This window comes from Scleropages formosus, chromosome 20 (assembly GCF_900964775.1).
Source record: "Scleropages formosus chromosome 20, fSclFor1.1, whole genome shotgun sequence".
In the NCBI taxonomy this organism is placed as follows: domain Eukaryota; kingdom Metazoa; phylum Chordata; class Actinopteri; order Osteoglossiformes; family Osteoglossidae; genus Scleropages; species Scleropages formosus.
The window spans coordinates 22451716-22464969 of NC_041825.1; the positions used below are offsets into that span (position 1 = coordinate 22451716).

At 41.3% G+C, this 13254-nt stretch overlaps 1 protein-coding gene across 14 annotated transcripts in view; it reads right to left on the minus strand.

The window, feature by feature from the left end:
• Nucleotides 1–1309: 1309 nt before the first annotated feature.
• LOC108940073 (RNA binding protein fox-1 homolog 2-like) overlaps nucleotides 1310–13254 on the minus strand; it is a 37052-nt gene continuing 25107 nt past the window's right edge. For 2 of the 14 annotated variants that reach the window (XM_029246649.1, XM_029246647.1), the window contains exons 7-14: nucleotides 10978–11065; nucleotides 10633–10698; nucleotides 10200–10344; nucleotides 8530–8572; nucleotides 7341–7368; nucleotides 6823–6911; nucleotides 6275–6353; nucleotides 1310–5138 (exon numbers count right to left, since the gene is read on the minus strand). In XM_029246649.1, coding sequence (XP_029102482.1) covers nucleotides 5110–5138; nucleotides 6275–6353; nucleotides 6823–6911; nucleotides 7341–7368; nucleotides 8530–8572; nucleotides 10200–10344; nucleotides 10633–10698; nucleotides 10978–11065 — 567 coding nt within the window. In that variant the 3' untranslated portion in view covers nucleotides 1310–5109. The other 12 variants (XR_003797164.1, XM_029246654.1, XM_029246650.1 and 9 more) reach the window with 12 other exon arrangements.

Consider the following 13254-nt stretch of genomic DNA (forward strand, 5'->3'; position numbering starts at 1 on the left):
CACTATGGCTTCAGCATAATGCAGCTCTACTGACCCCTAGTGGTTGTTCGCAGAAGTGACACACGCACTGGGTACCTCGATCCTGCACACACTGTATGAGCAACAGGTTTCTCGAAGGAGTCACCAGTCAATGCTGGGAAATGAGAGAAAATTATACAGAATCCAGAACTGTTTGGTAAACATTCAGCTTAATGCTTCTTTTTCTTTGCAGTTTGTAAAGGATCTGTGGAATCTGTCCGGACTCTATAGCTTTAGAACCTTTCCTCGTCCACCTTTCCCAGTGCAGGGTCGCGATGGTCTGGAGCCTATTGACAAGGCATAAGAGTTAGGCAAGGTGCACCCTGGATGGAATTCCACTCCATTTCAAAGCAGTCCCTCAGATACTATGGCAAATTCAGAGTCGCCAGTTCAGCTGAAATAGGTCTTTTGGGTTGTGGAGCCCACAAGATCATGGGACGAACATGCAAACCCCACACAAACCGAGCTGTATTCAAACCCGTTTGGCAGAGCTGTGAGGCAGTAGCGCTACTTGCGGTGCCACCGTTGAGACTGCAACACAGAAACTTCAGTTTTAAAAACGTGCCTGTATACAGGCTACCCGAAATTAACGTCCTTTTCAGTTTTTTGTTACACCCGATGCATTTTTGCAGCTTTCCCATTTAAAGAACTTTTTAAAGACAAAATTGTGCATCACTGTACATTTTAAAAGAGTTAAGACCTAAAGCAAATCAAAATGCAATGTTACTTTATGAAGGCGTTGCATGTGCATCACACATTTCATCTGGAAATGTTACCAGATCCAGCTCCAGTACTGTGGTAAAGTTCATCATTCTCCACATACAGTACATGTTGACCATCATTTTACAGCTTTTCCCAGAATTTCATAAATAAAATGAAACTTGTGGGATTCAAGTTGTCACCTAATTATGTCAAACTGTATGAAACAAACTTGTAAGAGAGAGCTTACATTTAACATCTTTTGGTCCATTGCCATTTGTGGTACTAATCTGCTTTTGTGTCACTGGGTGACTAAACAGTTGATAAATTACTGTCCTTACTAGTGATATGTCTGGAAAAATGTTTTTTTTTTTGGGCCATTTTTAGTGGTATTTTAAGGTGTTTATAGAGTAAAGGTGCAGAGATTTTTTTTTTTTTTCTTTGAAATGCATGAATAGAATTTTTAGAGGGAAGCCAGTAGTGAAGTGTCACTATTTTAAAAATCCAGTTTTAAATAGTCTAAATTCTTTCAATATTTGTTCATGCCATATTTATTTCACAATTCCACAAAAATTTGATCCCCGCCAGAAAAATTCTGCTTGGAACCACCATCCCTCCATAATTGTCCGTTGACACATTTATAACCACACCAAACTCAGCACATATCACAATCAAACATCTGTTAAATTCCATTTTATCTGCAGATTATTCCAAAGGCACGTTAATTTATAAGGGCTGTGGTCATAGGATAGAAACATACCCGTATTTTGAAATATTTTAGTTGTGCATTGTCACAGTACCATTTCCAACACACACTTCTGGAACAATATCCAACTTCTGGTATGTCTTTATTCAGAAGTACATCGTCAACAATGCAACACAGGTAACAGTGAAGATTAAACAGGCAGCAAGACAAAATTTCTTAAAAAATTTATGTACATTTAACAGTAAACAAAAAAGAACCATGAAATGTGAAAAATGGGAAGAAAGGCGAGAATTTTACTGCTAACACTTTTGAGAAAGCAAAAAACATGAGCACACAATGAGTGGAAACTAAAGATGACAATGGAACTTCCACAAAACCAAAAGGAAATCAAAACCAACATTTCACTTCAGTAAGATTGAAATCCAGGGCCTGTGTTTAGCCTCCATGTGCTGTGACTCCAAGCAGCCTTCGTTACTTTGACTCAGCTGAACTTTTACCCATTACCTTTGAGCAGGGACACGCCACAGGGTCTTTGTAAGAAACATTACCGATATTCATCGCTTGACGTGTTGCCTTAATATGAATTCACATTAAGCGCATCTGTGTGCCTAGAACAAAGTATCAGAAACTAGTACTGCATTAATATAATGAACAACTTAAGCACTTTGACTTAGGAGCTAGCCATTCATTCAATGAAAAATGGAAAACTTCATACAACTGAAATAATTATTGCCATTGAAGTTCAACAGTGAAGAGGGAAGATGCTTTAATTTCTTTGTAGCACAGAAAAATCTCAAAAAAATTTAGGGGGAAAAAACTAATTGAGAAGATGTGCTGGTTAAATTCCCTGCTCAAATCAATAAATTAAGCCAAGAGTTCAGGAGCGAGAACCAATACACTGCAGGTGCCCAGGCCCTGTGCTGAAGAGGTACACATATAGTGCAATGCAGTGATTTGTTTAAGTACAGTAATAATGTGTGCAGTGGTAATATGAAGATAAAGATACATCACTAATTTCCAAGAGCATAGGTGGACTTTCTTTTTTTTATTGAACTTAAAGGTTCCACTAAAACAGGCATGTTAAAACAGGAAATAAAACAAATTGCCACATTCATGGCAGTCTTCCTTTTTAATTATTACATGCTAGAGAAGGGGAGGGAAAAAAAAAAAAAAAGCGAGACCCCATAACGTCAATTATAACATGTGCATTTGGACCCCGTTTTTTACATCATTACCAACCCGCCACTGTATCATACATGCCTGGGACCATGAGTAACATGACACCACTGACATCAGTACTGCAATTCTTTTTTGTGCTACTGTAGTAAAGAGCATAGGAGACATATGAACAGCCCAAACCCTTGTCCTAGGATGTCCCTCAACCTCCTGCCCATGCTACACACAACAATCCATGCCCCTGTTATGTCAGCTCATTAACAGCAACACTTTGCTCTGCACAATTCTTCACTTCACATGTCCAGTCTAGTGGTCTCCCTGCGTATTTTTAACCGCTCAGTGACTTCACCTGACAAGTTTCATCAACTCCAAAAATGACACAAGTCACATTCCCAGTTAAAACACAATTACATACAGCTCAGCTGTGAAATACTCATGAACACTCCCCTGAAGCCCTTCGTTCACACACTTCCACACTTTTTCCACTTTCATACACTTGACCCCCAAGGGTTGCACTCTGCGTATACAGGCCCCCTTTCGCATTTATTACAGCAAGGACAGGGTGCTGGGCTTCCATTCCTCGAGGTCCCAGTTTATGGTGGGTTTTTGCTGGAGCAGATCTCTTAAGTAGGAATTTTGCCAATTGCAACCATAAGCTGAACTTGTGATTCTGTAAACAGAAATGCACGGTGTAATGTTCATCTAAATGTGAGGCAGCTTTAACTGTTCACACTTATACAGATAATTTTTTCTCATTTAAGAGTAAAAATTGGCTGGAACAAGGAGCACCTAAGCTGTGGCCTGCAGGAAACAGAGCTGAAAACTCCTGAGCTACGGGGTGAAATCAATCTTCCGTGACTCAAATACAATGCAGCATGAAGTGTAGCTTTCCTTGTCAGTTTTCTTGGAAGGCGGGTGTAAGTTATTTAACTTATTGTTTTCACTTGGTGTTTCTTCAACATTTCCATCATCCTGTTACAGAGACACCTCTGAGAACAGCATCTCAGCAAGCCTCTTCAAAAAGGCAACAGGCACCAAAGTACTACTGTATACATCAGAATATAAAAGTAAAATAACGTCAAGACATCAATAACAATAGCAATAATAATAATAAAGTGTATACGTGTGGCCAGAAATATGCGTCGGCTGAATCTTTGGAATCCAAAGTAAATTAAAATAACCACATTTGGAAAATATGGAAATAAACAGAAAAAGTTTTTTTTAAACATTTTTTAGGTTGTACTCCCTCTTCCGTCATTAAAAAGAATAACTGGCAGTGACCTCCACACACAGACGACAAGATTATTCTCCCAAGACAAGAGAGGGGGGGGACACTGCATTTGCTGTAGACGTGAAGTAGCCCGACACACTGAGCTTACAAAAATGACCTCAGTGTTTAGAAAGGTCACACCTGTAAGGCTGCTGTGTTAGTTCAGCTCATGGGCCCAGTTACCAAACTAAATACAGACCCTTCTGCTCCTCTGGGGTCCAGCAGGCAGGTAGGTACTGCTGTCTGGCAGAACTAACACAACACCCCCATCCTTCCTGTCTGCACGCCAAAGCAGCGTCGTCCTACTTCCAAGCTACAGGGTAAACACATATTTACATGTAGTAGTGTGTGAGGAAATGCCTAAGAGACCAGAACAAAGCAGTATACTGGAAACAATAGCAATAATCAATTGTTCTAGTAATCAGCAAAAAGGAAGAATAATTCAAGGGAAAATTGAAAAATAGTAATAATATTCATAACAATCATAATATTTTGAGTTCAGCAAAACTTACCCAGCCAGGTTATCTAATTTTTACTAAGGTACACTGTGATAACTATCATGTTGAAATGTTTATTTCATGAGGTAACCCATATTAAAAAGAGAACATTTTATCTTCCTTGTCTGTTGATTTTCTGTTCACAACTGTAAAACACTGGGGAGGTACTGAATCAACACTTCTGCAATGTGTTGCAGTCAAAAAGGTAAACCCCCCAAAATTTGAAGCATGATCTGATATTCATCACTTGATGTAGGTTTGAACATGTGTCGTCTCCTTTTCCCAAGCTTGGTTTGTGTGGCAGATCCACTCTTCTACATTTACACCTCAGGTGGGGTACTGGGGGGAGCAGTGGCTTTGCTGATCTGTTCCAACGTAGCGTGTACAGATGCAAAGACGTAGACGCATATCACACGCACGTTCCTGAGAGGTGTGCTATTGGCCACAAGATTGATTAAACAAACATTCACGCCCGTTGTTCTGCTCTTGCCAAACAGCATCAGTGCATGTGGACTTGCTGCACACGCAACTGAAGAGCTAACTGCTTTCGAATCAGCGCCGTCTTGAGTTCACAGCAGTAGTAGCTGTCCAGATGTTCCTACCTCTGTACAATTGTGATGCTTCATAAAGTACGTCTCTGTGCTTAAATATAGCAGAAGGCGCTCTTTCCAAACTCGAGAAATGAAAAGGGAGCTGAGAGAGGGAGGTTCAAGAAGGTGGGGCTCCTTTAGTAAGGAGCAAACCTACTGTATCCACCTCGGTAAAGGCTGGCCTGGAAAAGGGACAAAGAGAGAGAGAGAGGGGAAGAGGTAAGTAAGGGGATCTGACATTGCAGCAGGTTGGTTAATAAAACAAGTTCTGTCTTGTCTTGCACTCCCATATGTGTGGTGACTTTCATTTCAAATCCCACTCCTTGATCATTTACTCCCAATTTACAGAGTAAGACTACCCCACTGTGTAAATGACGCTGTATAGCTGACAGTTAACATTAAGTTGCTTTGGACAAAGGCATCAGCTCAGTGCTTGTGCTTAAAAAAAACAGATTAGGAAGTAATAGCCCTAATTGTTGTGAAACACCCATGCTATGGCTGTTACATTTATTTGATTTTTTATGAAACAAAATAAATATACATTTTCTTGTCCATTGCAGGTATTTGTCAGTAAGAGAAACTATGAATCAAGGACTAATGCCTAAATTGCTCTATTTGTTTAATGAATATCTCAAGCAGGGGCTAAATTACAACTATAGTTCAACACAAATCAAGGTGTTGCCACAAGCAGGACTGTGGGCTGTCGGTTTACAAATTGTAAGGAATGTGACAATGGAGAATATCCACATTTATTGTTTGTCATCCATTTGGGTCTGGAACCCAGCAGCAAGCATTCAACAAAAATGGGAGTGTAACCAACCAAGGGAGTGTAATAGTACATGAATCTCAATTGTACCACACCCTACAGCGTGGCAGGGACACATTTGTTCCAATCTTGCACCCCTGCCAAGAAGTGTGATGTGCACCCTAGCGAAAGCGTTTTCTCTCGTCTGCTGGCCTCTAATCTGTACAAGCTGTTCCGTCTGCTCTGAAGATCCACTCAAGACCCGTTCAGTCAAACTGTGGTAACAGCGTGTACAAGCAATTACAGCTATTTCACTGAAGTAACACTGTCGCAGCTAAAGCAAAAAAGAATTTTAAGTTCTTAGTAATATAAACTGCTCATCATAATGCTTTGTTAGAAATTAGTCGTAATACTCTTAACACTAGAACCACAGTGATACTGGACATGAAAAAACTACTGAGTGAGAAAATGTTGAGTAGTATGTTAAAAGTGATGATAATTTAATGCTGAAAGGTTTCATAACATCTTGCTGTGTCACTACGCCCAATGCATGCTAGGCGGGTGTGACCTCACCATTGCTCCCACTCCATAAGCAGCAGCTGCCGCTGGGGCCAGAGCATGGTAGGGGTCTGCGGTGTAAACACGGCCATAACTGAAACGGATAAAGGAAAAAAAGTAAAAGACAGCTCTATTCGCTGTAAAACCTCTCACACAGGAGCGTCAGCATGACTCAGTTCTCATAATCGTTGCATAATCAAAGCAGAAAGCTGCTAAACATTACACTGTAACACATGACAAGAAAAGAGAAGACTAATAGGAGGTGGGCTATTGCAGAAAAGGACCTGGAGTTGTGAGCAAAATGCTACAGACTGATGTCTCTGAACAGGTGAAGTGAACAAATGAGCCACAAAAGACTAGTTATGCATCTGGTATTGAGCTACACAACATAACACGCTACCGGGTAAACACAGGATGTGTCAAACAGTACACAGAAGGTGACAGAAGTATAACATGCAAATTAATATACTACAGAAGGGGGGAAATCAGTCCTGAGCACTACGAACAGGCCTGTAACGGCCCTCTCGCAAACCTTTGTCCATCAGAGTGCTCAGTGCCCTCACCTGTCGCTGTATGCAGCTGCTGCAGCTGCCGCAGCCGTTGCCCCAGTTACCGCAGCAGGCTGAGCATAGCGATAGGCCGCAAAGCCACCCTGCCAAAAAGACAGACAGACAGAGAAAGAGAGAGAAAGAGAGAGAGAGATTGAAGCCACAGGGCTCACACCTCAAAGCAACACTGAACTGTGAACACTACACAGAGCCGGGCTCTTTAACTCCAGCCCCGTCAGGGATGCAATACACAGCATCCGTCGTTAAGCTGGGCAATAACACGACAGGTTTTAAAAAAAATTGTGGACTTTGACGACTCCAACTCAGCCAGAGTTAAAGAGCCACATATGACACTAAAAGAACACAAAAGCTGGGGGAGGGGGGGGGGTATACACATGTAAAACAGACAAGGCAACCAGAACACTGAGGGTAATACTAAGGCTATGAAAAACATACACTGACTGTAGCTGATAAAACACCCACCCATGACTGAAGACAACAAATAAAGTAATGAAAGAAATAAAGATACTTACAAATAAAAAGACAGGACCAAGACATTACCTGTGTCACAGACACACATACAGAGATGGACAAACGGTCACGTGGCCACAACGCAATACCAGCATGCATCCCGAAACAGAGGAAAAAAAAGGCAGTCCCAATCAAACACACCACTGCACTCTACCCTAATCAACTACAACTCCCAGCATTCCTCCATACATCTGTGGGAGGGTGAAGGGCTCAATAGATGAGAGCAAGTGGGGGAACAGGGACATCTTGAAGAAACCGACAGGAAAGAAGAGGGGGGCAGAGAAGTTTAGGGAGACGGGGGACTGGAGGGAAGAGTGAGGGGAGAGGGTGTCAGCATGCCAACATCGATTCCAGTTTCGCATGCCACACGTGAAGCGAACCCAGAGCGAAACATCGGGAAGGGGTTAGGGATGAGGTCCAAATTGCATTGATGGGGTAAATAAACTGCAGAAAACCCCGACTGCCTGTCTTGGGGAAACAGATTCCAGCGGGGCCCAAGGATTGCAAGAAATCACCCCTTCCTGGAGGACAGGGGGCCTTCTGTTGGAAACTTAAAGCCCATCACATGTGAGCTAGAGCACGAATGAGGCTGAAGGACATTACTCTGATTTTAAGTGACAGATGAGACCACTTGGGCTGCAGCTTTTCAAGAACAGGTCTGGAGAACAGCTGCACTACAGGACATTACCATAGCATTTCTCACTGGGGTTAACCCCCCCACACTCTCTTCTCTAGAATGTCCTCGGTTCAAGAAGAACTCCCCTGCTGGTGATAGTCTCAACAGTCACGTTTTCATGTTAATGCTGGATATGTATATTAGCATCTAATGCTGATAATGTACCATTCTGCATATGAAGTTCTACGCGCGTGTGCACCTAAACCAATGTGAATCTAATAATAAATAATAGTAAAAGAAACCTGACCTCTGTAATTTTACTGCTGAAGAAAAGGAAACTTTAAATTAACAGGATGTAATACAGGACCTTGTAATAAGGGTGGCTATGACTACTATATACATTGGTAGCCATAAATAATAAATAATAAAAGTGGAGGGAACAATAACCCCTTCCCCAATTCCGCATGTGTCAGATTCCAGTGAGTTAGTACAGCAATGCCGCCACAATTTTAAATGATCAATATCAAAACAATAATCAATGGTATAATGCACACTGGGGTTTATATTGACCCTACCTGAGGCAATCTGGCACTAATGACAGTGTCCTGAAACACTATTCTACAGAGAGAACAGAAACAGCTATTGTCAACCTGGACACACACGCGCACGCACGTACACGCACACACCTGTGTAGAGCAGCTTAGTTATGAATGTATAGCCTTAGCAATATAACTGCGTGAAGTCCGCAACACACTGCCGCAGGTTTATGGGCAGCAGTTTACACAGCAGTTAGAAGTGAAAGCGCTTCACTCCTAATTGTTCCTCCAATCAGTGGGTTTCAGGTTCAAAATCCCACATAAAAACATTCATAACAAAAATAAGGTGATATTAGCTACTATATGTACTAAACAAAGTCTGTCAGAGTATAAAAATGAATGAAAACACAATTTAGATTTTTCAAAAAATGTTTGTGTTTGAATGTACATTACAGTCTTGGCCAGGGGCTCATTTTCAATACCTATAGTACAAATGTGCTATATCATTCACAAGTACACGGCTCTATGCAATTTGTTTATGCACATGCACACACAAACACACAGAACATTGTGAGGCAGAGAGCGTGTGATAAGACGGTGGGGGGTGGGGAGGTAGGTGGGCAGGACGTTACTTACATACAGATCGGCAGCTCCATAAAACCCATCCTGATACACCACACTGAGAGATATACAGATGGAACAGCATAGGGTGGAGGGAAAACATAGGGCGAGAGAGAACAAATGAATGAAGGGGAACAAGTGATGAAGATGAGAGACATTGGAAGTCACGATGGCAGAGGAGAAGAGTAGGGAAAGATTGTTGGTTGAAGATCAGTCATGGAAAATAACAAGGAGGAAAAAAGTTTAAAAAAAAAAATTGACAGAGGACAAGCAGAGTCCAGATAAATCGTGACAGAGGATGAAAGTCGGGGAGGAAGAAAACGATGGACAATGAGCAGAGAGGGAAAATAGTGGTGAAGTAGTAGTCAGAGAAAAATTGGATGGAGATCAGAGGTAGTGAAAAGGATGATGGAGGAGAAGGGTCAGGAAAAAGTGAAATGAAAAGCCAAATGACAGAAGAAAAGGAGAGGAACACAGCAGTGGAAGAGGTGGGTAAAGAATGTAATGGGAGAGAGGAGAAAGGATAAAAGGGGGTGAGATACAGAAAGAACAAAGATGGAAGACAGAAGAGGAGAGGTTAAGAAATGTTAGAACAGGGAAGAAGACAGAGAGGATGGGGAAGGAGACAGAAAAAAAAAAAATAGTTATTTCACACACATGCAGCATGCAGACTGAAATACAACTTCCATAACTATCATAAAAAACATTGTCTCGGAGCATTTTCCTGTATTTCTTATGAAATACTTTGTCTGAAGTGAATATTGGCATATATTGGGGTAAAAATCATAATGCTTTCATAAGCATTGGCATGGTAACACCAGTGCTTTCTTTTAGGCGGCACTTGTACTGTATGGATAAGATGTATTTTGACCACATTCTCTTACATTAAAGTATGGAAGTGGTACTTTTCTATGGTACACAGCTTGATTGCTTCATTAGGTTTGCATGTAAAACTTAATCTAGACAGCCAACCCCCCCCCCACCTTGAACAAAACAGGCAGCATGCAGACTAACATAGGCTCGTGAAGACAAATACAGCTGACGTTAAGTGTGAACACTCGTGCCGCAGACAGCCATGGCTGACTCACCTCGGGTAGGCTGGGATGGCGGGCTGGGGCACGGCTGCTCGTACGGCACTGTACACGGGTCGACCTCGACCCCTCAGATGAGCACCACGGAAGGCAGCCGCTGTGGTGGCAGCAGCTGCAGCCGTGGGGTATGGGAACCCCGGAACTGCGAGAGTACAGATGGCAAGAAAGAAAAAGGGATCTTAACCACTCAAGAGATACGGTGAACAAAGCAACAGCGTTGGCAAAACACCGTGCACTTTTCTTCTCACACAAAAGATCTACAAGATCCATTTTTGCAAAATGCTTTTTGATCTACATGCAATTTGTGATGCGAGTTGAAATGAACTCAAGTAAACACACTAGACCAACCAAGTGAAATTATTAACATGAGATGTACACAGTGCTCATAGGAAAGGGCTGGTGAACGAAGGAAGGAAGGAAGGAGACGTACTTATCTCACCTGCGTAGAGTTCTGGTCCGTATACAGCGCCCACCACTGGACTCAGCTTCCAGCCTGCTGGGTGACACAAAAAAGCAACAGTGGCATGAAATTATAGTCTGAACAAACATGAGGGAAGTACAAAAAAAAAAAAAAAAAAAAAAAAAAAAACATTACATAGGAACCAGGCAATGCTTTGTCTAAGGGATTAGGGAACATCAGTCTGTAAAGTCAAACATTCACACCTCTCAGGAGGGGTTGCATGCGTACAGAGTGAGCAGACAGTCTTCAGTAGCAACTCAGCACAAGTTGTTTTCATGCGAACAAGTCAGATGTATGCACTGGGGTGTGGGTTACCATAGGGCAGCGCAGTCAGGGTTTCCCCGTTGGGATAAGGGCTGACTAGTTTCTTGTTGGTCATCACCCTGGCTGTGGCATTATTCACCTGGGAGGAAGGGGGGCACAGAGAAAAAGAGTGAAGGAAGGAAGTTGTCAACTCCAGAAACACCGGCGTGCCTGTCCTCCAGCCACACACACACATTCACACCAAACTGAGGTGCACATGTGAACGCTGGCACAACCTAGAAATGCTCTTAGACCCTAAAGAGAAAGAAGAACCTGAAACCTGTTACATAGCCCTTAAGAGTATCAGAAATCATAGTGTATATGTTACCTGTAGAATGACTGATTTTTTTCTCTCCTTGTTTGTCTTCTTGCTTCTGTATTTACAGAGTTTGCACAGTGATTTGGCACATCAAGCCAAAAATTACTGTAACTGAAAGGATTTTTTTTAAGTATTTCTGACAACCAGATAGGATAAAGTGAAAGCTACACATTAGGAAGTCATGACACACAGGAAATGGAGATAGTACGTGGAAAATTCCGGTCAACTGCATATCATACATCTGAACACACGATCACCTTCCTTATCAAGGCTTCACCAGTGTGGGAACTCTGAGAAAATGTACAGAAGCCAATTAGTGTGGACATCTAATCTGTCATAAAATGGCTAAAAATCCAAACAAGGAAATCTAAGCTGTCCATCATACAACATACTTTGCTGTGTATGAATACCTATTTGTGTAATGTATACACACACACATACAAAGAAACAGGAAAGAAGTTCTATTATAAACTAGTGTAAAATCCAGTTAAATTCTTATGCTGCAAAAGAGAAAACATTTTGAATCCCCCCAAAATACCACTGGAACAAAAAAATTAATTTGTCCAGGATATAAACTATAATACATAACACGGATTATACACAGCCAATACATTTCATCATCAGGCATGTAACATAACAGTGTAATATGTACATAATGATCAGCCAATCAGCAAGCAGAAGATGCAGCACAGCGACAAAATCAAAACAATCGGAACCAGTGCATATGCAAGAAAATAAACGTGAGGGGATGGAGGCTTAGGGGGAGATATGCTCTCAACACATGGAAATGCTCCACATTTTAACTCGGGTAACTTCAAAATTATTGACCATAAAAAAAAATCTCTCTTGCAAAAGCAATACCATATTTCAGAGCATTTCCTTAAAGTGCATCATTTATAAAATGTTATTTGAATAAGTCACCATTCCGCTAGAGAACTTCCAATCGTTTGGGGAACAGAGCAAGCGTGCCAAAGAAGAGATGAAGGGCTAGGACATCCATTAAAGGTCAAGGTAAATGAAATTATATGCAGGAAACACCAGCAGGCATAAATACAGGGTATTAATATGACCAATAAGAAAACTACTCACACACAAAGCAAGTCAGGTGAGAGGTTATAAAAAGGATATCCTGAAACAACCAAGAGATCAACCCCCTCAAAAAAAAAAAAAAAAAAAAAAAAAAAAAATCCAGTTCCAAGCTATCGTGACAATCTGATGGATAATATTACCATTTAAGTGCATGTTTACTGTATACCACCAATACTGCATTGTGTATTAGATGTTACTTTAATCAGTATCCAGCACACATTCTTTTTTGAGCAAGGCAAAGTGTTTCCAAATTTTGTGCCAGGTATAACAGGCATAATTACATAACACCATCTGATAACTTCCAGAATCCAAGTATGCTGATATGAAGGTAATTCTCCTTATAATGGGAAAGAAAATATTAGCATACGCAAATTTTCTCAGCCGGTGCACTCACATGCAGTACATAATGAAATATTGTGGGAAAGCAGCTCAATATAGTCTTAAATGTAGAAAAGAATTAAAATTGATGTATGGATGAGTGACCCATTGTAAGTAGTGTGTCTAGCAGTTTAAGTCACCTTGATGAATAAGGTGTGTGGGTTGATAACACTACACAGAGTTTGTTGGAAGTTGCTTTGGAGGAAAGTGTCTACAAAGTAAATACATGTAAACGTAAAATCCTCAGTGGAAGGGGGAAGACATCCGAAGTAAAATGTTAAAATATCTCGTAGAGGTACAGGCAGCAGTGTGCGTTAGTTAAGAAACTGGTGCAAAAGTCACTGATGCACTGAGAAAATTTACTACAATCATTAGGGTAAATCTGAAAAACTGGATCTGATCAAACGAGTTTTGGCAGCAGTGTCATGTGAGCACAAGACAAGATTTAACCAGAGTATTTTGGAGCGGAGAAGGGGAGCAGGAAATGGATGGCGTGGGTACGC